The following is a 23,756-nucleotide window of genomic DNA, read 5'->3' on the forward strand; positions in this document are numbered from 1 at the left end:
CAATGATATTTTCAAGCAAATTATGTCTGTTAAATTACATCTAAAAAGTAAGCCGACAACTATGAATGGGACACCATGATTCAATTTTAAAAATATTGATTGAATAGCTACTTTTGTTCAAGGTACCAGAAGATTTTTAAAAGATGACTGAAGAAAGCTCTGTCCTTAAAAAAACTTTCATACTGAGTAATACTCTTATACACAGAAACATAAAATACCTGTATAATTACAGAAAATGATAGATCTAGGAAGATTTCATTTTAAACGAACAAAACAAAACAAAACTTGGCTTCAAAAGTATTGGGAATTTTACAGAACAGCAAAAAGAAAGTATCACCCCTCATACATCTGAATAAATTTGAATTGACTTCCGTTAAAAAAGCACAAATTGCTTAGCATTGCATTCAAGGCCCTTCACTTTAGGCCTCAGCCTGTCCTGTGACATTCATCCCAAAGCACCCTTCCCTCTCCCTAGGCTTCCCTCACCCCAGACACATGTACTTTCTTCTTCTGTTGGAAATGTCCTCCCGGCCTTTCTACCAGGCTGGCTCTATTCATCTACCTCAACTGTCACAGTCTCCTGACCTATTCCTGTGACTAAATTATGAGTGGCTCCATCAATATTCTCACAGTCCTTTATACAGGGATCCATGCCAGCCCCCCTCATACTGTTCAGTAATTAACTATATACATGTCTATCTACTTCTAAGCTCCCATAGTATACAGTTGTGGTTTTTTTCATCTTTCAAACCTTAATAGCATCACAGTGTTTAGAACATAAGAGGCACTTAATAAATATGTGTTGAATGAATGGAGGCACGGGTGCTTTAAATGGGCTTTGGAGGACAAATAAGGTGATGGATGAAAGTCAGAGATAAAGGGGGCTGGAGGGTGGAAGCCACTGAGGCTAATAAGAAAGAGCCACGTGGTTACACTGGAGAAGAAATAATTCAACCACAGAGTAAAAGAAGAACTGAAATGAAGAGAGGAGGTATGAAAATTAATTAGCTAGTATTGTAGTTCAGACAGGAAAAAAACAGCTTGAACTCAGGTGATAGCAATGGAAATATAAAAACATTATCAGAGATGAGTATCCTCCTTAGAAACGAAAGCTCCACACTTTACACTGTAATATTTTTTTGTGTAAATAAATTATTGGCTTTTCTTATTATGTTTTCTTGTAAATTACCCTAAACAACTATTCTGCTCCATCATTTACCCTCTATTTTTATTTTTGGCTGAAGAGAAAGATCTGTATTGAATTGACAGAAACTAGACCTTTAATTTTTGCCTAGAAAGTTGATATTTCATGAAAAGTCAAAAATCCATTTAAATTGTTGTCTCTTCCTACAATCAGTTATGTAACTTACCTGGTCCTATAAAATGTAAAATAGCTCGAAGTGCCTCCAGCTGCACTGATAATGATGTCTCATGACTTTTCATAACTGTTATTATTTTGGGGACCACTGCTGCCATTGTATCCACGGAAGTGTTACTGGAGACACAAGATTGACATGCATATTAAAAGAACAATCTGATTCAATGGTACAAACACCAAACTGAAACAAATACAGGAAAACAGAACCAATATATTTTATCAAGAAAAGCTATATGAAAATGCACTTGAATTCAGTGGTATAAGCATATATAATTTTAATTGTTGTTTAATTTAACTTTGACCTCAAAAAGTAGAATTCATAGTCACCTGGGAATTCTCTTATTTAGTATCTTAAAACTCACAATTTCCTTCTGATGTATGTCTGGGTCACTTGCAAGAACCCAGAAAGTAGGTGTCATTATCCCCATTTTCCATACAAAGAACTTAGGTGCATGGAGCTTAAATATCAAGGTCCTAATGCTAGAAAATGACAAAGTCAAGGCTGGTGCCCAAACTCGTCTGACTGCAAGGCAAGGGCTCTTTACGTCATACCAACCTGCCTGTTCCAGAATAACATCACTGAACTTCTTACACGGTATTCTTAATTATTTTTGGTATATATTAAAGTCGTGGTTTCTCTAAGGTATTTAAGGTATTCTTTCTTTCACATATGAACAAATGTCACTTGACTAGATTTCAGTAGACACTATGAACTTTAATACAGGCAGTCCTTGCTTTGTATTGCCATGTTAACTGAAACCTGTGCATATCAGAACCGTGTTCTCACTTTGCATGGTTCCGCAGTTATTGAGATATATTCCCCTTTTGCACTTAAAGTCCCAGTTTAAACACATCCTTTCTTTGGACGCCCCCCTCCTTTGTAAGTCTGGCTGGGTTCACTTTGCTCTGACCGCCGTCTTTCACACACCAGTGCCACTGCACCTCGCACTGGATTGTAATCATCTGTTTAATATCAGTCTCCACAACTAGACAGTGAGTTTTGCAGGGCAGGCATGTTGTCATAACTAACTTAGAATCCCCAGGACTGGAACCGTACACATTTTACATATGAGGAAACAGCCAAAACATTAAATGGCTTGCCCAGAATCTATAGAAACCTAAATTGTAGTTTATTCTACTCTGGCTTTGCCTCATTTGTAAAGGTTCACACACTTCTAGCACCATAAAAATCCACATTTAAGATAATCTTTTCATGTAAATGTTTAAGAGCAGTATTTAAATAAGAGAAATATAACTAACATATGACATACAATAAATACAAACAGATTAAATGGACTAGGTTAAAGACAGTGTAACCCCACTTCTTACAAGTCTATAGATGTGCTACATAATAGTTTATCACACTAATACACTTCATTTATTCACATTTAACAACAGTACAATAACAATAGCTATGATTTACTGAGTGCTTAAAATGTACCAGGCACTATTCTAATTGCATTTTAAAAATTAATTTATTTAATCCTTATATTATAAACTTACAACTTTCGAGGTTGTTATTATTATCCCTTTTTCAGGAATCTGAAGTTTAGAAACCCAAACACTTGGCTCTAATCAGTGGCAAAGCTAGGAATAAAATTAGTATTACTGTAACTTCTGTGCCATTTATTTTTCTCTTTTACTGATGATAGTTTCCTATAAATAATAGCCTCTTTTTGTTTGAAATTTACTCAGACAATGTCCAAGTTATCTCACAATTTCTTACTTAATAAAATGCATATTCTGCTGTAGGCATCTTCTGCATATAATTCAGTTTTAGTCTGTTAAACAAGTTTTTGTAAACCAGTAGTTCTGTCCCCACCTACCCAACCCTCCTTCCCTGCCACCATCCACCCCCAAACAAAAGGCTCTGGTCTCTGCTGTGTCACTAACCAGCTATATAATCCTAACGTGTCTGCACTTGGACTAGATGTGACTAAAAGCTTCCCTAGCTAAAGAATGAGAGCAGTATGAGAAGACTAAGTCAATTCAAATGAAGGAATAATAATAAATAACGTATTAGTTATGAAAGAGTAACAATTAAAAGCCATATCCTGATTTTATCTTTTATACCTTTCGCACTTACACAATTCAAAAAACTGTTGTATGCTATGTATGTGCTATATACTTACCATTTTTCAAAACATAGTCAATACCAAGCACCAAGCACTAAAGCAATCTTTCAATATATTCTTATAATCTCTGCCGTTCCTTTCAACGTTCAGATAAAGTAAGTTCATGATATCAATGATACAAGATTACATTGAAAAATGCTACTTGGTCCAACATGATATACTCTACATAGGTTCATGAAACTATATTACCTTCCTTCAAAAAGATGATTTAGCATTTTACAGCCACTTTCAGCCACTTCAGGAGAATATATATGCTTCTGCATTAATTCCAAAACATTCAGATATATTCCTTTTGACAACAGGATCTTTCTGAAATTAACTACAAGATTTTTTCATTTTTACTTGTAGAAATGAAGGCACATTTTCATACTTTTTCAATAAGATGTGGACTATTAAGATAGTCTAAATTGATAGGAAGGCATATACAAGAATGTATATAATGTATAGTACATGGACAACTTAAAGACAATACTTATTTCTTTAAAACATATACCATTTTCAATTTTTTCATATTTATTAACCTTTTGTTGAGGTTTTGCTCTTAAAAATTTTATTTACAGAGTAGACTAGTTTCAATGTAATCGCCATATCCCTGTCTAGGTGAAAAGAGTGTTTCTGCAGAAAAAATATGTTTGAAGATGCTCTCCAAAATAAAAATGAAAGTTAAATTTGATTCCAATACTTAAAACAAGTTCACAAGGCCGGGCGCGGTGGCTCACGCCTGTAATCCTAGCACTCTGGGAGGCCGAGGTCAGGAGTTCGAAACCAGCCTGAGCAAGAGCGAGACCCCGTCTCTACTGAAAATAGAAAGAAATTAATAGGACAACTAAAAAATATATATATATAAAAAAAAATTAGCCGGGCATGGTGGTGCATGCCTGTAGTCCCAGCTACTCGGGAGGCTGAGGCAGAAGGATTGCTTGAGCCCAGGAGTTTGAGGTTGCTGTGAGCTAGGCTGACGCCAGGGCACTCACTCTAGCCCGGGCAAAAGAGTGAGACTCTGTCTCAAAAAAAAAAAACAAGTTCACAGATAACTGCACTTATATAGAGCTAAGACTAGCCAGATACGCTAGACACTAGTGAGCTAGGAATAAGTTACAGGCCTGTGGAGATATTGACAATCCCCTCAGCTTTTGGAGGGGGTGGGGCTGGGGTAGGAGATGAAAGGGCTGGAACCACGCTGGGTTGCTTTCAGCCTTGAGCTGCTTTGTCTACTTACCCCAGTGGGCTGTGCAAACATTATCATCTCTGTATATGCCATCATAGGCACAGGGACAGAAAGTACTGATACAGAGCATAGGGAATTACATTTATTTTCTCGAAGTAATGCCAAAGCTTAGGAAACACATGCGTGTGCTTACAACTGATTTTACATTACATGTAGAAAAGTAACTGTATTCCAGCAATGATGATTACAGAATAATTTTTCTCTTCATAATAAATTTCCCTCACAAATACAAATCCATTGTCTTGAAGTTTCCATATAAATATCAATTGTCTTGAAGTCTCTATATAAACATCAATTCCAACATTATATGGTATAATACTACACTTTGAAAGTGGCAAAAAAAGGAAACTTAGAAAGTTTTAATTTAAGTGCTGCTTTTAAAAATAAGTTGTCTATCTCGAGAAGAAAAGATAGGACAAAACACAGGGATCGGTAGAAGTGATACATTCTAAAATACTGCCAAAACCTGAAAAACTCACCTTTTAAAGCCATTCAGAATATCACACATTAAGATGCGATCAAGAGTTGGTTACTTGGTTTGATCACATCAGAAGTTGTAGTAACCTTCCCCAAAGTGGCTAGCCTCTAACCAAGGAGATACTTTAAAACAGTGGCCCCCAACCTTTTTGGCACCAGGGACCGGTTTCACCAGTTTCATGGAAGACAATTTTTCCACTAGGGAGACAGGAGGATGGTTTGGGATGATTCAAGCACCTTACATTTATTGTGCAGTCCAACCTCTCTGCTAATGAGCTAATGATAATCTGTATTTGCAGCTGTTCCCAGCACTAGCATCACCACCTCAGCTCCACCTCACATCATCCCACTGCTGATCTGACAGGAGGCGGAGCTCAGGCAGTGACAGGAGTGATGGGGAGCGGCTATAAATACAAGCTTTGCTTGCTCATGGGCCGTTCACCTCCTGCTGTGCAGCCTGGTTCCTAACAGGCCACGGACCAGGGTTTGGGGACAGGAGTTGGGGACCGCAAGCTTAAGCAACAGGAATTTATTTCTCACAGTTCTGGAGGCTAACAGGCTAACAAATACACTGTGGGTTGGGGACCTCAGCTTTAAAAGACAAAAGTGACTCTAGACCGGTGCTGGAAGCGCCGTTGGAGCCGGCTTGGCTTGTGAGCCCCGCTGAGGAGCGGGAGGTTGGGCCGCAGTTACCGCCCCGTCAGCTCCCGGTCCTTGCCCCTCAGCGGCATGGCGTGCGGGACGACTCTGGAGCGGCCCATGGAGTTCGAGGCGGCGCTGCTGAGCCCGGGTTCCCCGAAGCGGCGGCGCTGCGCCCCTCTCCCCGGCCCCACTCCGGGCCTCAGGCCCCCGGACGCCGAGCCGCCACCACCGGCGCTTCAGACACAGACCCCACAGCCGCCTCTGCAGCAGCCCGCCCCGCCCGGCAGCGAGCGGCGCCTTCCAACTCCGGAGCAAATTTTTCAGAACATTAAACAAGAATATAGTCGTTATCAGAGGTGGAGACATTTAGAAGTGGTTCTTAGTCAAAGTGAAGCTTGTGCTTCCGAAAGTCAACCTCACTCCTCAGCACTCACAGCACCTAGTTCTCCAGGTACCTCCTCGATGAAGAAGGACCAGCCCACCTTTACCCTCCGACAAGTTGGAATAATATGTGAGCGTCTCTTAAAAGACTATGATGATAAGATTCGGGAGGAGTATGAGCAAATCCTCAATACCAAACTAGCAGAACAATATGAACCTTTTGTGAAATTCACACATGATCAGATTATGCGACGGTATGGGACAAGGCCAAGAAGCTACGTGTCCTGAAGCTTTTGTTGCATTAACTGGGTACCAGGTTTGACCTCAAGAGATGGCTGCTGTACACTTTTTGCAACTGGTTTGATATCACATTTCAGCTCCAACTTTTCATCCTGAGAACACTTAAACGTTTCTGCAGGTCCATTTTATACAACTTGAAAGACCTTAAAACTTTCTGGTTGCCACAAGCGTATCTTTCTTTTCTGCTCATCCAATAAACAGCTGTGCCCTACTGTGATAGATTTTCTAAACAAAAATACCTGGAGCAGCAGTTTAGCAAAATATGCCTTTAGTGGCACTCAATAAATGGAGTTTCCCCAAGCACAGTTCTGTAAGAAGTGTGTGTGAGAGTGTGTGTATACGTGTGTATGTGTATTTTAAGTTATTATTTGTATCGTGCAAATTTTTTTTTGGTCTTGGGGATTCTGGCTGTGAATTTGATGCACGACAATTATGGTTTAAAACATTTGCTTGGTCTACAGAAGATCATTAATGTTTTGTGACCCTTTAAGTTGTAACAGTGGATTGTTTTATGTGTAGGTATTACTGTTAAATACAGGGACTGTTTCCAGGCACAGAATATGAATCATAAGTTAGGATGGACATTAGATGTGATTATGATGATACAGCGAAGGTCTGCGGTCCTAGATCTACAAATGTGCAGCGAGGTTAGAACAAACTGGAGACGGGCCATTGACACATGGACTCTGCCTAGCTGTGTTAGAAATATACTTTGACTCCAAGCCTTAAAATACCCACATGGAGTCAGTGCTCACCTCATTTACACAATCAAAGAGCTCCCTGGACACTGAACCTCTAAAGAGAGAAGGTCTCCCCTACAGCAGGAGCATCAGGGTTTGCTCGTGAGCATAACATAGGTGAGCATGGGCCTGGGGCTGGGCCAGGCCCTGGCAGCACTGCTACTTGGGAGGAGCCACTTCACCTTTGTATCAGTTATTAAAAATAGAATTTGGATCCTTTGGTCAGGTTCCCCCAAATTCTTTTGAGGTGTCCATGTTCAACTGCTTGAGCTTTGTTTTGGCAACCCCCTGCCCGAAGTTGCTTATAGGCTGTTCTTCACCTTTTTTCCAAGGCTGAGGAACAGAAAGTAGCCTCTGTTTTGAGGAGGTGGAAGTTAAGTATACATTTATTTTTTACTGTGACTTGTTCAGGACCACATTTTACAAAATGCCTTGTTTCCTTTATTATTGTTTCTGGAAAGGAAAGTTCTATTAATATTGTTTTAGTTTGAATATAGAATAGTTTTTTTAATTAGGGCTTATTTTGAAAAATTCTGAGTGTAATTCAAATGTATGCGAGTACCTTCCAAAGCAAGGTAATATTCAGAGACAGTTGTTCTGATCAGATGGCTTAGAGAAATTTCTGGAATATTCTCATTCGAAGATTCCTTATTAATCAATGTCTTTGACTTAAATCTAACCAAAAACTGCAACATTATTCTTTGTACATTTTCATTATATAGTGTTAACAAGCTTAGTTGCAAACAAATAAAATACTTAAGCTATTTGTTTAAAAAAAAAAAAAAAAGTGACTCTAGACCAGTTATTCTCAAACTTTAATTTGCATCAGAATCATCTGGAGGGCTTTTTAAAAAACAAAGGTTGCTGGGTCCAAGCTCCAGAGTTTATGATTCAGTAGATCTGTATGGGAGCCCAGAACTCACATTTTTAACAAGTTCCTAGGCAATGCTGCTAGTCCAGGAACCACACTGTGCTACACAGTAACCCAATGTGTAACTTGAAAATTGCGGAACACTAGCCCTAGGAGAAATTTCATCATGAAGTCACTTTAGAGTTTACAGAACGTTCCACACGTTACCTCATTTACCAGCTGTCTACATAATGCTCTTGACCTCATCCACTCCATTTTAACAGGAAATTATCTCCTTTAAAAGGCAAATAACAGACACCTTCTTTCCTAGCTGCCTATTCACAATTTCATTTCCTCTGATTCCTAACATATCATATTCTCCTTTCTTGCTTCATTTGTTTTCTTAATTACTTCACATATCTTATATGTTAGTGAGTCTTACTACTATCTATCGTCCCCACTTGAGTTTAAACTCCATGAGCCTGCGATTTCTATTTAAATGATGTATACCAAGTGCCTAGGGGATTATCTAGCACATAGTGGGAGCTCAATAAATATTGATCAATTAATTAATTAATTAACTGGGGAAAATGTCACACAAGATGTTTGAGTCTTGACCTTGGAATCTCCATGGTTCCAAGAACCCAGCTCTTCTGGCTGCCAACCCAGTCATTTTTCTGAAAAAAAAAAAAAAAACCAAAACACCCATATCCAGTGCCCAGCCCTGCACACCCAGCCCTGTCTTTCAGTGAGAAGTTGCCCAAGGAAGTTGGTGAACAAGTTGCTCCAGTTCTTAACACTTTACTAAGGCAGCACTCCAAGGAGACAATACAAAGGGATCTGAGGACAGTTTACCCAGCAGGTGGCTAAGAAGTAAGAAACTAGCAAGAGCAGAGAACTGATTCTGAACAAAGACATGAAGGCTCACTCTGAATGCAACCAATCCTCAGACACTGTAATAAGAATCAGTCCAAATCTCACAAAATCATCGTTGCTCGATTTGCATATCAAAGATTCCAGGTGGTTGGGAATTACGGCACCGATGCAATGCTGCACGTACATAGCAGAAGTTTGCCTCCTCTCTAAGGTGCCCCAACAACGTCCAGGCCTCGTTTTCAGGAGCAAAATCCCTACCCAGGCCTCTCTAACTGCACAGTAGAATATGGGAGATTGGAGAATAGCAATTCCCAGTACAATCACTCCTACGCTGCTGATTCATTGTCCCCAGGAGCAACCCCCGTCTCTCAGTGCCGTTGCCACTCCAAGCCTTTTATTAAAATGCCATCAGAGAGATGGGATGAGAAAGAAGGAAGAAGAGAGGATTTTCCTCTTGATTTGACTTAAATAATAGCATGAAGAAATATGTATGAGATGGTGTCTTTATTTCTTTCATTCTATCCAAGTTCTCTACTAAAATCTGGGGTTTACATTAGTCTCTGTCTCAGACTTTCAGTGTTTTTCCCTATTTTTCACCCTCTAAAAATATCCTGCAAGAGCGGTCAAGTCCAATGCCTTTATGATGAGTTTTCACCCAAGGTTTTCTGGCAGGATTTCCTGTTTATGGGGGCAAGAATCTGAGCAGCCTAAACCACAATCTTAAACCTCACAAGTTCTTCCAAAGGTATATGAGCTGTTTTTCTCCTCTTAATTATGTAAAGCTATAATACTTATAAGAATAACATGTAAGGGACCACGTTTTTTAAAAAAATTGTAGTATAAAAATTTTATAATGGACAATTTTACCAGATTTTAAAATGGTGAATATCTCTCCACTCAGTCATATTTCTATAAAATTTTCCTAAGAAAATAACAGGAATATTGTATAAGGAAAAACAGGGAATGGGAAGAGTGACCATTTGGTATTTATTACGGGTTCCAAAAAAATCCTACTGCACACAAGCTAAAAGCCTATCAATAAGAAATTGGTTCATAAGATAAGGCATACATTGGAAAACTACACAGGTATTAAAAATGATAATGAAAGAATACACATGTGTTAACATGAAAAAGAAAAAATATAAAATTTGGTTATAAAAGAGTTTAATATGATTCTATGTCTGCAAAAAGTATAAAAAAGATTGTATATGTCATGTGTGAGTACATAGAGAAGTCCAAAAGGAACATACATAAAAATGTTTATTTTATTCTTCATTCATTTACCTATGTATCAATATATCCATATGTGAAATACATATCTCTACATATTAATATTTGAATTTTTTACAATATATAGCTTTCATAATTTTAAAGAAATACAAAATGTGTTTCCATTTATTTAAAAATACGGTATACCACTTACCATTTTGTTCTAAGAGAGTCGACAATGCATTTGCAGACGCCTGGAAGACTTCTTTTGATGAAGAATGCATCAGCATGGAGAGCATCACTTCCCTATGAGCTGGGAACCTTTCAAAAATCCAACCACAATATTAATAGTAATGTTTTTAATAATTAGCTCAAGTTCTCACTTACCATTACCTAATATCTCTAACAAGAAATAAAGGCATATCAATAAACAATATTTTATGTCACCTTCACTTATAAGAGTGAATTATGCTTAGTTTTATGTTTAAAAGTTAGATTCAAATACATTAAACATTAATAAATTAGTATTTCTCTGTTTTTTCAAAAGCTGATAAGCAGTAGAGAGAAAAGAGGCTCAGCAGACATATGAAAACGTACTGAAGAAAAAGGTAAAGTAAGGAAAAAAGATAATGAAAACAAGAAAGGACAAATAAAAAATTGTGAAGAAGCAGAGTATGTTTTAAAGATGTATAACATAAATATATTTTCTTTCTTATAATAATATATTTATCTTAAAGGTCTCCTATGGATACTGAGGAATAAGTGTCCTGTGAACTAAAATGTATAAAGTGCAACATGAATCTCCCTTCTTCTAATACCTTTTAAAATATTGCTCAATATGGGATTATTAGGATGCTAGTTTAACACAGTTTTCCAAAAATGACTGCTTCTTTTCAAAATTAAAATGTTTAATTAAATAGCATCTGTGTCACTAATTCCCTTCTTATCAGAAGTGGATCATTATACAAAGAGGCTGTCAGGATTTCAGACATAGAAATGTTACTATTTGAGTTTCCCAAATAAGTCATTCAAATTTTAAAACCCAGAGGATACCCAGAGCAAACAGCACAAGTATAAGCAGTTGCCACAGAACACAGAGGCTCCTGGATATGAAACAAATCTGATATACACAAAACTCCTGTTACAGTTCGTATCTGTGGGACAGAGTGCCGGGTCTTACAATATTTGAGTGGCAGTCCTATTGAAAGCCTGCTCAGGAGATAACAGCGTCAAATAACCCTCTCGAGAGAAGACAGGTCAACACTATCACATCACATGGGAACTTACCATAGGAGGCTTTCTGACCAAATCTAATCCCTGATATGGACAACCTGCTGGCTAATCAAGGCAGTAGAAAAGGTCACAGATGGCTCTGCAATTTCTACCACCTGAGATGAATTAAAATGGCATTTTTAAATGATCAGCCAGAAAACTGAAAGATTCTTTCTCCATGAATCATAAATTACTGAATCACTCTTGATTCCCAATCTCTCAGTAATAACTCTCAAACATACTACCTTTCCTAACTATTGAAGGCAATGAGCTCAAAATACTACATGCCCACTACCATTTTGCAGCAAAATTTAAAACACAAGTGCCTATATCAAAATATTTCTAATAATAAAAGTTACAGTTAAGGTACTTTATATGCATTGATTAAAATATATAACTGAAATTTTCTATCACATAAAATCAAAACTACTGACTGGCCATCTTCATCTCCAATCTTCTCATGTAAACTGTTTTGGTACATAAGAAGATTATTCAGTGCCCAGCATGAGGCCTCCTGGATTAGGGGAAGAAAAAAAAGAAAACTGTCAAAATGTAAACTATTGAAAAACATAATTTTTAATAACTAATATTTATGAGACTCCAACCTGCACATGTTTGTTCTTTCTATGCCATGTTAATGCTTTATAGCAGGCTTCTAACCAAAACAATTTATCTTCTTCCTCTTCATCATCATTCTCCTGATTCTCATTCTTTTCCTCTAAGTCTTGGTTTAAGAAAATGGTCTCAGCTTGAAAAAATTAAAAAATAAATATATATAACATACATATAAAATGTACTTCCAACTTGAACAACCAACTCTAAGTCCATATTTTGAAATGTTGTCAACAGAATGAAGTGTTCTTTAGTAGCAGCCTTGGTTAATTATAAAGATAACTTTAATATAATACTACCATTCTATATAGTTAAATGATATAATGAGGAAGAGGGTACCAAAAAAAACCTAATTGACTAGAGGAGAAATCAACCAGGTATGATGGCGAGCACCTGTCGTCCTAGCTACTTGGGAGGCTGAGGTGGGAAAATCGTTTGGGCCCAGGAATTCAAGGTTACAGTGAGCTATGATCGTGCCACTGCACCCCAGCCTGGCACTCCTACTGAAAACAAAACCCTGTCTCTAAAAAATAATAAAAATAAATAATAAAAAACAAAAAAAAACTAGAGGAGGATTATTTGAAAAGGTTGGCTGTTTAATGACAAAGTTAAACAAAGAATGTAAAGCAAAACCCTGTATGAACTGAGATGTGTATACTTGTCACAACTGTTAGTTCTCTTGAAAGTATCCTCTACTGGAAAATAAATTACATTAGGACAAAAAGGCATTTAGTGCTTCCTCATCCACATATGATTCTCTTGTTACAATGTTACTGTTTGACATCAAATGCACTGGGTAAGAATTTCCTTTTTAGTAAAGTTACTTACTGAGGAGCGCTAAGCAGCTGAGCGCTGAGATTTGCAACGCTGCATTCTTTGGATACTGCTGCACAGCTTTCACCACGAATGTGTGCACCTCGTTTAATACCAGGATATTAAAAAAATTACCTAAAAGTTAAGTGAAATATTAGCTGAATTCTCATCCATGGAATTTAAATTACCTTTAATCGTATAACAGTATGTAAATCAATAATTTTGAATGGTGATAAATATTTTAATGACATTAATATATATATTTACTTTAATTAAAATAGCTTAATATGATTGAATAAAGTTCTGAAAAGTTATTTTATGCTGTCATTTAATTATCTTACTTAGACAACAGAAGCAACTAAGCAAAAATAATGATATGAGTTTGGGTTGTATTAACTTTGTCTTCTTTGATTCCCTCTCATGTCATCATCATATAAAAACAATGGGATGTCTGTTATACATGGCACTATAATAACTACAATATTTACTGTACAAAATAAATTAATTTTTCTGCCTTCTAAAAGATGGAATTAAGACTTCCATCTTTTAGATCTGCCTTCCATCTGCCTTCTAAAAGATGGAAGTCTTAATTCCATCTTTTAGAAGATCTATTTTTAAATCTTTTTGTTGCACCACCCTTCTTTCACTTAAAGGAATACTGCTCAGAAAACTCATTGCCATACTTACCATTGTTTGACCTTGTCTATGACGATCGTAGGAAAAAAAATAAGAGATTATTTCCACACCTCCAGCCCACCCCAGGAAGAAGTCCCATACTTTTTTACACCCCCTCTTCTGAGGATTAACATGACATCCAAAAATCTAAATCCTTATGAGGAAAGAATTGATAAGTGATGTTCCAGAAATATGTGCCTCCTTCCGTTTAGCTTATTTGTAACTCACTAACAGTCACCAGGAATCCTTCTAAAAGTAAGAATGAAAGTCCTATTTATCTATAAGTATAATTAGATGATCCCTGAGACACAAAATCAGAAATGGAAAAGAATCTCAAAATCAAAAGGCAATTTAACCAAATACAGTTCTCCTTTATCAACACCTTCCTATGTTCCTGCCTCTTCCACATTCACCCACTCGGCAGACATTCTCCCCAGCCCTTAGTGATCACTAGTCTTGGAAAGTCATTTCAAAATGATTCTCTTCTGCTTTTACTAGCTTGTCTACATTCAGGTTGTCCCCATCACCCTCTTTTCCAAACTATTATTCCCATGTCACTGCCAACAGCTGCTCTACCACTGACCAACTGTGTGGCTCTGGGCAGAAAACCAGCAAGACCAGTCTTATGTTCAGACAACTTTTGTGAAAATACATATTAAATTTTATAATGCTCTTAAATGCATTAAACTCATAATTAGATTATATATTTTGACAAAATGTTAAATATTTATTTACTGACTTTGGGTTTTAATTTTAATTGTGAAGAGGAAATTAAAAGTTGTATTCAGCTTCTTTTGAAACAATTACAGAGACAATAAATTATCTAGTCATTAAACAGAACAAATAATCTGTTAAGAGGTAAATGAGAGACTAAAAGTATCCTTATCTGAAGATGAATTTGATGCCTTTATATTAATATTTTCAAAAAGAAGTTACAAAATAATTCAAAAATTACTTGTGACATGATAATGTCCATGGTTTATTTAATTTCAATAGTATAATACCAAGCACCTTTAATGTGCCATTATAGACCTATTTGGTAGTCAAGTACCATTTCCCTAATCAAAAACAAAACCACTTCTTCCTCTGGCTCATTTCAAAGGATTAAGGTGAACTCACATTTTTATTGTAAGTTGCACAAGTTGTAACTTGACTATGATTAAGTTGTAAAACATGAAACAGAGAATTATACATTAGTATGCTGCTCTAAAAGCTAGATTTAAGAAATCAACATTTGCATTAGTTTGAAATGTTCTCAGATAAAAGCCAGTTCATTCCACTATATCCTTCTTCATGAAATCGTAATGAGTAAAGTCTCACTTGATAAAAAGGTAAACTAGTAAGTCGCTACTACATTTTAGAAAGAATGCTTTGTTTTGTTTAGGGATGCAGAAATCTGAGCACCAACACATTATTATCCAGAATCTATAAATCAACTTTAAAAAGACAATAATAATTAAAAAACAAAGACTATCCTATGGAAAAATGGATAAAGGACAGACTGTGTATTTCACAAAGGGAGAAGCATTAATGGCAAAAAAAAAAAATTTGAAAAATATTCACCCTGTTTATATTTTCATAACAAGATGGTAGTAGCATAAAACAAGAAAGAATCCAAATGTCCATGGATAGGAGAAAGGATTAAGTAAATTGTGGTCTATCCACATAATAGATTACTCCACACAGCCACATACAAAGATATCTGTAATTCTTATAAACAGTGTTAATTTTTAAAAATTGCAGAAGACAATATACGGTATGATTCCATTTTGATGAAGCAAAAACAAGCACACATTAACAATTTTGTTTAGGGAAACATGCAAATGTAGTAAACTATATTTAGAAAGCAAAAGATTTATATTATAAACACAAAATTCTGGACAGCATTCACCTCTGTAGAAAAAGCAAGAGCAGAAGGAGCCCAGGGTATCTCCACCATTACTGGTAATACACTAAAATTTAAGTTGGGTGGTGAGTTCTTTGTATTGCATTTCATGTTTTCTGTATATTACACTTATTTTGTGTATGTGTCAACTACTACATAATTATATTTTAAATATAGCCCTAACAATAAAAAACTCATCTATGAAATTACTTTTATAAAAAATAAGATTAAGATAATACTTCTTTACATTATGCACATCTATTTTTGCCATTCCTTTTAAATTCCATCTAAGCATGGCAGAACAATTTGCTACTTTATAATACTTTTTTATCAAACATATGTCAATATGCTACTTATCTATTAACCAAGAATCACAACTCACCTAATGTAAGCCTGTGGAGCAAGCAGCAACTCACTTCTTGAATTTTTTCACTGATAGGGAATGCTTTCATGGCTTCTACCACAATATTATAACACCTGACATTGCCACTCATGAGGACTTCAACATTATTACCTAAATTTAAAGAAGTCATAATTATCAATAAGGTAATAATTTTCTCCTCTCAAATATGCATACAAAGATATCTTATATAGATTATAAATATATGGCAGCATAATGGCTACATTTTCAAATCTAAATATCATGTTCTGCCAAATAGCTACAAAAAATACTATGTTGTTGATTGATAACATAATGAGTTGTAGGACTCATTGTTAACACTAAGGGAAAATTGCTTTATTTCTGTTTCTTGGCTTTAAAGTTAAGACCAAAAAAAGGAAGAATTCAGAGTGCTTTTATGGCCGTAAGTTTCCAAATAAATGAATTTGGGGGCCTATTTCCTAAAGAGGCCCTATTTCACCGAAGAATGGCTTTTACATTGTCTGTTTTTTTCAAACCAACAATAGAAAAATCAAGATTATGTCACATAATAAAACGGCTAAAATCAGCGATGATCTGTTTCCTCCATTCCAAATAAGCAAGATAGATGTGGGGAGAGATGGAAGAAAGAAAAAGGAGAGGCATAATATTAAAATATGTGACTCAGGGACAAACAGAGGTGAAACAGAAAGGAAGGAAAGAATCCACCAGGAAAAGCAATTACTCAATATAGAGAGTGAGTTGTGAACCTATGTGGCGAAAACATTTCTATCTCTGGGTGAAATGTTAACTTTTCTTTAAAAAAAACTGCAAATATTTTTCTTTCTTTTTCAGCACAGCCAAAACCATTTTCCAAAAAATATATTTTAATATTTAAATTATATTTAAAAACATTAAACACAGAAAAACTTTTAACAATGAAAGAAAATAGCCTCTTAAAGCAACTACCTACTTTGACTCAGAACAACAGACTTTATTCGCTCTGAGACAGAAATGAGAATGTCTTTCCATTAGAATCAGTGTTTAAAACTCTTGATTTCTTAATTTTTAGCTGCTACGTTCTTTGACCTTTGCATTATGAATCAACACATTTTAACTGGAGTTAAGTCAGATGTGGGTGGAAAACAATGAATTCTAAATACAGCCAGCCCAAAATAAATAAATAAATGAACAAATATAGCCAAGGAAAAGTATAATCAAAAATACATTCAGTTTGTTGGCAATGATGACTCAGAGAAATGTAAAAGTATGGCCTTTCTCTATTATTGTTCACTTTTAAATGTTTAATTTCCTGTGGATAAGAAAACATTGCAATGTTACAAACATCACAAAGAAAAGGCATTATTTCACAAGGGTATTGGGTTTTTACCCTGCCTACACTGAAGTTTCACATCTTCAGAATGCCATACTGATTTCCATATCTGAAATCATATATGCATATTATGTTAATATAGTGAATATGACATACATATAAAGTACATATTGTGAAATAATGCTGTTGGTGATTTTAGAACATGTATTACATACCAGTACTATTCTATATTGTTTACGTTGTTTAACTCATGAAATCCTCAAAACTTCACATGTGGGAGGAGGAAAATATTACTATTAATAGATAAATGCATATGTATATCCCACACTAACCCACGCAGGTAACACATGAAGTATGAAATGTTAATGGGCACTTACAAAGCAAAACAGAATCTGAGGCATTGCCAGCAAACATATAAAAAATGCTCAACATCTCTAATCATCAGGGAAATGCAAATCAAAACCACAATGAGCTATCACCTAACCCCAGCGAGAATGGCCTTTATCAGAAAATCCCAAAACAACAAATGCTAGCGAGGATGTGGAGAGACAGGAACACTCTTACACTGCTGGTGGGACTGCAAATTAGTGCAACCTCTGTGGAAAACAATTTGGAGATATCTCAAACAGCTTAAAATAGAAATACTGTTTGATCCAGCAATAGCACTATTAGGCATCTACCCAAAGGAACAAAACACATTGTATAATAAAGACACCTGTACTCGAATGTTTATGGCAACACAATTCACTCCTGAAAGGATGTGAAAACAACCCAAGTGCCCATCAATCCATGAGTGGATTAATAAAATCCAGTATATGTATACAATGGAATACTACTCAATTACAAAAAAAAAATGATCATCTAGCACCTCTTATATTATCCTGGATAGAGCTTGAGCCCATCCTCTGAAGTGAGGTATCACAAGAATGGAAGAATAAGCACCACGTGTACTCGCCATCAAATTGGCACTAACTGATCAACACCAAGGTGCTCACATGGTAGTAATATTCATGGGGCTTGGGGGTTGGGGGTGGGTGAACTCACAACTAAGGGATGTGGTGAGAACTGTATGGGGGAAGGGCACACCTCTAATCCTGGCACACCTCTAATCCTCTAATCATAACATGTAACCAAAATGTTTGTACCCCCATAATATCCTGAAATAATAATAAAAAAAGAATCTGAGATATTATTTCAGCCCATTAGCAATAACTGGTAGCATAGACAATAAATTACTTTCTTCTGATGTGTATGTTTTTGTGAAAAAAGTGACTAGATTTCAAAGCATCACTAAAATGCTACTCGGGAATCGCAATAAAGTTCACACTTGGTCCTTCATGAGCTCCACTCTATGTCTCCAGCCTCATCCACTGCCTCTTTCCAAGCCCTCCCCTGCCCCTTTCAATGAAACTCAAGCAGATATCCAGGGATGTGCATGCACAAATGCACACACACACACACACACACACACACACACACATATGCATGCTCATGAACCCACAGTTTACTGGGCTACCTTTATCTTCTTGAATGCAATATAGCCTCTCTTGCTCCAGCATCCTTAGAGCGCCCACTGTCTGGACACTTTGCCTGCATTTCTCCTTCACTTCACACCTCCCTACACACAAAACTCTCCTCATCCTTCAGTTCTCATTACTCTAGGGACTTCTGCCATCACTTGTCTTATACACTGTAATCACCTCTGTACTTAACTGTATCCCCCATTGCACCATGAGCTCTGAAAAGGCAAAGAACACATTTATATTTTCCACTATTGTTTCCCCATCACAAAGCCCAGAGCCAGCTGCAGTATAGTCTCAATAAATATAAATTCATTAAGTGAATAAATGAATGGGATTTAGCATTCACAAGCTTCTAAATAATAAAAATAGATTAAAAACATACTCAGAAAATATAATTTTTCACATACAAAAAAGAAATCAAGGCCGGGCACAGTGGCTCACGCCTGTAATCCTAGCACTCTGGGAGGCCAAGGCGGGTGGATCGCTCAAGGTCAGGAGTTCGAGACCAGCCTGACCAACAGGGAGACCCCGTCTCTACTAAAAAATAGAAAGAAATGGATCTGGACAACTAAAAATATTATATAGAGAAAAAATTAGCCGGGCATGGTGGCGCATGACTATAGTCCCAGCTACTTGGGAGGCTGAGGCAGTAGGATCTCCTGAGCCCAGGAGTGGAAGGTTGCTGTGAGCTAGGCTGACGCCACGGCACTCACTCTATCTAGCCCGGGCAACAGAGTGAGACTCTGTCTCAAAAAAAAAAAGAAATCAAGTATAGAGGCTACTTACAAGGAATTGCTAGGGAATGTAAACAGTGCAGTACATGAAACACAATTTCCTCTTCATCTTTAAAATTTTTTAATGCACTTAACAGTATCATATAATCTTTGTTCTCAACAAATTCAGTCAGTTGTTCCTCTGAAACTGAAAAATGACAGACAAGAATAGTTAAGTTTAAAGACAATATAAAAGTGTACTCAAAAAACATAATGTTTTGTAATAGTGGTATAGGACACATCAAATATAATATATTTAAATAAAAATAAATCCCTATAAAAAACAGCCCTTTCCAAGAATTTTAAAATGGGAAAACAATCTATTGAGATTAAAACAATTTTATTTTTACCTATATTAGTTACTCCATGTTTTGAAATGTAAGAGTATTAGTCACCCAACAGTTCTCAGGAAAACGAAATTATTTACAATTTCATTTGGGAAATTCTGGAGAAAACTGATCAGTGACTAATAAAGATGGCCTACTGGAAGTGAACACGTTACCATATTTAAAAGGCAGGAGTTAATGGTAGACTGTTGAAGGCCAGCTCAGCTAAATATTAATATGTCAGGTCAAGAGTTGTGAACTTGAGCAAATGGCAAGTAATTAGACTTTGAAATATTGTCAATGGTTTTCTATCAGAGAGCAAAATTTTTCATTAATTTTTATAATTAAAGTCTTTTGATCAAGCCACTGAGTTTCATTTGGAGTCATTTCATTAGGCAAAAACCTCAAAAACATGTGTAAAGGCTGGGCGTGGTGGCTCACTCCTGTAATCCTATCACTTTGGGAGGCCGAGGTGGGAGGATCACTTGAGCCCAGGAGTTCAAGACCCGCCTGTGGAGTAGCCAGACCCCATCTCTACAAAAAATTGAAAAATTAGCCAGGCACAGTGGTACACGCCTGTAGTCCCAGCTACTCAGGAGGCTGAAACAGGAGGATCCCTTGAGCCCCGGAGTTTAAGGTTGCAGTGAGCTCTGATGATGTCACTGCACTCTAGCCCGGGCATCAGAGCGAGACTGTCTCAAAAAAAAAAAAAAATAGTGTAAAAATCTGGTTTATCTAGCCTGAGAATGGCACCACCAACAAAAATGTTTGAAAATGCAGCACTCTTTGTGATCTATGTTAATTTTTTTTTCAATTTTATGCCAATCGGGTCCCATAATATAATGTAAAATTGGTTAAGTTCTTCTGACAAACAAGGGATATCATGGAACTTTCTCATTTTATATAGTAGTGTCTACAGTATACTTTCAAATTTTGAAAATTAACTTTATAGTTGCCCCTATGTCCTAGGGAACTTGATACTCCTAGAAAATCAGAAATTTTCTTACTATACATTTATAATCAAAATACTCTTGGCACTGATGATCTTTCTATTGAGTTAGAATCTTCTTTTTAACATGCCTGGTCCATCTCCATGTGTCCTGGAGGGACCCAACAATGCTGGTGAGAGAGTGATGTCAACCCTTCTTCCATGAATAAGAATGTGTCCCTGAACTGCAACAGAAAAGATTACGGGGCTTGCAGGACAATAAAACCTCAAACTTTATCAGGCCCACTTCTTATCAAAAGCTTAGTTGCAAGATATAACATTTGTAGAAGATAGCCTGAAAGACATGAAGTTCTTCTATTCCTCAGTCACAGTGAACTGTCTTCTCCTCCACCAAGTCTGATCATCAAAGAGCTGGGTACCAGGCCCAAGCTGTTCCGACTCTGTCGTGACAGAGTCACTATCACTGAAATAATACTTTGTAATCCTTGCAAAATGTGTGTACTTGATCATCTCATCTAGGAAAATCCATGGGAAGATTTTCTCAGGTCTCCCATGAGACCAGTTGCTTCTCCTGAGTAACGGATTTACTTTCATTTTAAGAAATTTTGTAGCCAATGATGTTTACCTCTTCTTTGCCAGATAGGAAGCAAAGAGCCAACTTTCTGGCTCACTCCTTTGCAAGTACACGGGACTTTAAGTACCTAGTAAAGGTAACCTAGCTTCATATTATTTTCCCTTCACCCATTTTCTCATCCATCTTTTTCTGTGTATTATAATTATCTATAAACTGTTCAAAGTCCTTCTGGAATGAGACAGGTAATTAAACAGTATTAGGTAATCTATTCCATTCCTGGAACTGCCAGAAATTAGAGTGGGGAACTGACACTGACACAGGCAGCATAAATCATTCTTATCCTAAACCCCTAGCACAGCTGGTTCAACTATGTTCCCTCAGACAGGTTGCTCATGTCACCTGCCCTGACCCATTTTCTCATCAAGTCAGCAGAAAGACTAAACAAAGGTTCCGACCAACTCTAAAATTACATGCTAATCTCTGTTATCAATCTTCAATGCCAAGCTATGAAATGCATTAGTCTTTTTCCTAAGGGACACTTTGTAAGCCTCCTGGTTCTTTTTGCAGAGCCTTGAACAACTTCTAAAATCTCTGGTAATGACTCAACATCGTAAACCCAAATGTAACCTATGCTTGACTTCACAGTTTTATTTTTTCTTTCATAACACCCACACATCCAGTTTTCAAAGTAAACCTTACACCTGTTAAGCAATAGAAGAAAGTCTACTCCAATTGCGTGATTTATAACCCATGAATGAAATTCACCCCACTAAAACAAGCAATGTTTCTGAATTAACCCCATTACTTACCTTGGACAGACAACTCCCACTTCTTAATAAATAGTATGATCTTAGACAACTTCTTATCATAGTTACATTCTACTTTTCCCATTATAAGCCCTTTTTCTTATATATACTTCAAAACAAAGAATTTGACATTTTTAAATACCTCTTTCAAAAAGCACATGTAATGCTTTGCATCCAAGTTTCTGGATTTCGTCATGGGCTGAAAATGTGTTCATGGCATCAAAAATTAACAAGAAAATATCACTTTCTTCATCCAAAATCAGCAAAGTGATTTTACCTATTTTGAAGAAAATAATATACCCCAAGTAAATAGTTGCTTGAACACTTAATATGTTAATTTTTACATGAGGACTATGAATGGTTTGTAGACTTTTCTTTTTGATAAACCACTTAATTGCCCCAGATGTGAGAGCTATGAGGCTCTAGAGTGTTTCTAAATGAGCTAAATTCCCAATTCACTTTACTCTAGTTTTATGATTCCCAATCTAGCCTAGACCTCTCGCTCTAAACTCCTGAAATATATTTCTATCTGCCTCTTGCACAACACCATCTGAATATTCCACAGGTACCCCAAACCTAGCCCATTCTTGTTCCCTATTTTCATCAGTGATACCATCATCCAATAGCTACCCAAGAAACTACTGAGTCTTCTTCCTTCTTCCATCCTCCTCCTCTCTTCTCATTCTTTGTTCAAACAATGAATCAACTCATTACCAACTCCTTCAAGTGTACCTCCTAAACATCTTGAAAACTCCCTTTTAAACAAGGCCCCTTCATTCCTACTATGTTCAGGACTTCATCATCTCACCCCTAGAATGCAAAAACAATTGCTCAATTGCTCTGCTGGCCCAAATCTCTACCCAACTAATTTATTCCCGACATTGTATTTCAAAAACACAAATGTGGTCTTGCAAAGCTCTTGCTGAAATCACCGAAGGCCTTCTCCTATGCCTTAGTATGACAAACAGGGCCCTTTGCAAAACAAACTTTAGTTCATGGATCTCATCAGCCCCATGTTCTTCCACACATTGTCTCCACTGCAAACATGCTGAACCCTTTGCTCATCACTAAACATGTTCTTTGATATCCCTTTGCACTTGCACTAGCTGCATGGAATACTCTTGCCTTTTTCTACACGAAACATAATTCAAGAATAACACAAATAACACCTATTCTGTCAATCAAAATAACAGTACTGGAATAGGAGTGGTAGTACTCTAGCAGTAAACATTTTTACAGCACATAATATGTCAGACACTGGTTGAAGCACTTCCTTATCACACATTTGATCCCCATCACAACCCAATGAGGGAAGTGCAACTCCCATTTTAGAGATCAGAAAACTGAGGCACAGAAAAGTTGAGGGACTCCAGTGACTTTGCCCAAGGTCCAGCAACTAATAAGAGGCAGAGCTGGATTAAAATGTAGGTGGTTCATGTCCATGCTCTTAACTCCTACGAGTGAGTTTAGCAACTCTCTCCTCTATGTTCCGACAGTAGTTTTCTTCATACATGTTATGATACTTTCCTTGTAAAATTGCAACTATTTCTCTGAATGCTTTTATCTGTCCGCTTATGCTGTACAATTCAGTTGTCACTAATCACATGAGGATATTTAAACTCAAATTTAAGTTAATTTAAA

At 36.7% G+C, this 23,756-nt stretch overlaps 2 protein-coding genes across 3 annotated transcripts in view; one reads left to right on the plus strand and one right to left on the minus strand.

Moving 5' to 3' along the window:
- Positions 1 to 23,756, minus strand: part of LRRK2 (leucine-rich repeat kinase 2) — a 138,913-nt gene that overhangs the window by 102,318 nt on the left and 12,839 nt on the right. Inside the window, exons 5-13 of the mRNA XM_012638395.1 lie at positions 22,258 to 22,392; positions 19,474 to 19,608; positions 15,856 to 15,987; positions 12,929 to 13,048; positions 12,094 to 12,236; positions 11,923 to 12,002; positions 10,431 to 10,537; positions 3,703 to 3,832; positions 1,371 to 1,495 (exon numbers count right to left, since the gene is read on the minus strand). Of these exons, the coding sequence (XP_012493849.1) occupies positions 1,371 to 1,495; positions 3,703 to 3,832; positions 10,431 to 10,537; positions 11,923 to 12,002; positions 12,094 to 12,236; positions 12,929 to 13,048; positions 15,856 to 15,987; positions 19,474 to 19,608; positions 22,258 to 22,392 (1,107 nt within the window). The remainder of the gene's footprint in view (positions 1 to 1,370; positions 1,496 to 3,702; positions 3,833 to 10,430; positions 10,538 to 11,922; positions 12,003 to 12,093; positions 12,237 to 12,928; positions 13,049 to 15,855; positions 15,988 to 19,473; positions 19,609 to 22,257; positions 22,393 to 23,756) is intronic.
- On the plus strand, positions 5,948 to 6,529 carry LOC105805574 (akirin-1-like). 2 transcript variants are annotated; one of them, XM_012638507.1, is made up of 2 exons: positions 5,948 to 6,311; positions 6,447 to 6,529. In XM_012638507.1, exons 1-2 carry the CDS (start codon positions 5,948 to 5,950, stop codon positions 6,527 to 6,529), a joined length of 447 nt encoding a protein of 148 aa, XP_012493961.1. The 2 variants fall into 2 exon arrangements, with proteins under 2 accessions (XP_012493961.1, XP_012493959.1); XM_012638505.1 differs by having other exon boundaries at positions 5,948 to 6,529.

The sequence above is a fragment of the Propithecus coquereli genome, unplaced genomic scaffold (assembly GCF_000956105.1).
Source record: "Propithecus coquereli isolate 6110/MARCELLA unplaced genomic scaffold, Pcoq_1.0 Scaffold13, whole genome shotgun sequence".
In the NCBI taxonomy this organism is placed as follows: Eukaryota; Metazoa; Chordata; class Mammalia; order Primates; family Indriidae; genus Propithecus; species Propithecus coquereli.

What these genes read in the sequence shown, in the direction of transcription:
- LOC105805574 (XM_012638505.1), top strand. Translation starts at nt 5,948, where the DNA reads ATGGCGTGCGGGACGACTCTGGAGCGGCCCATGGAGTTCGAGGCGGCG.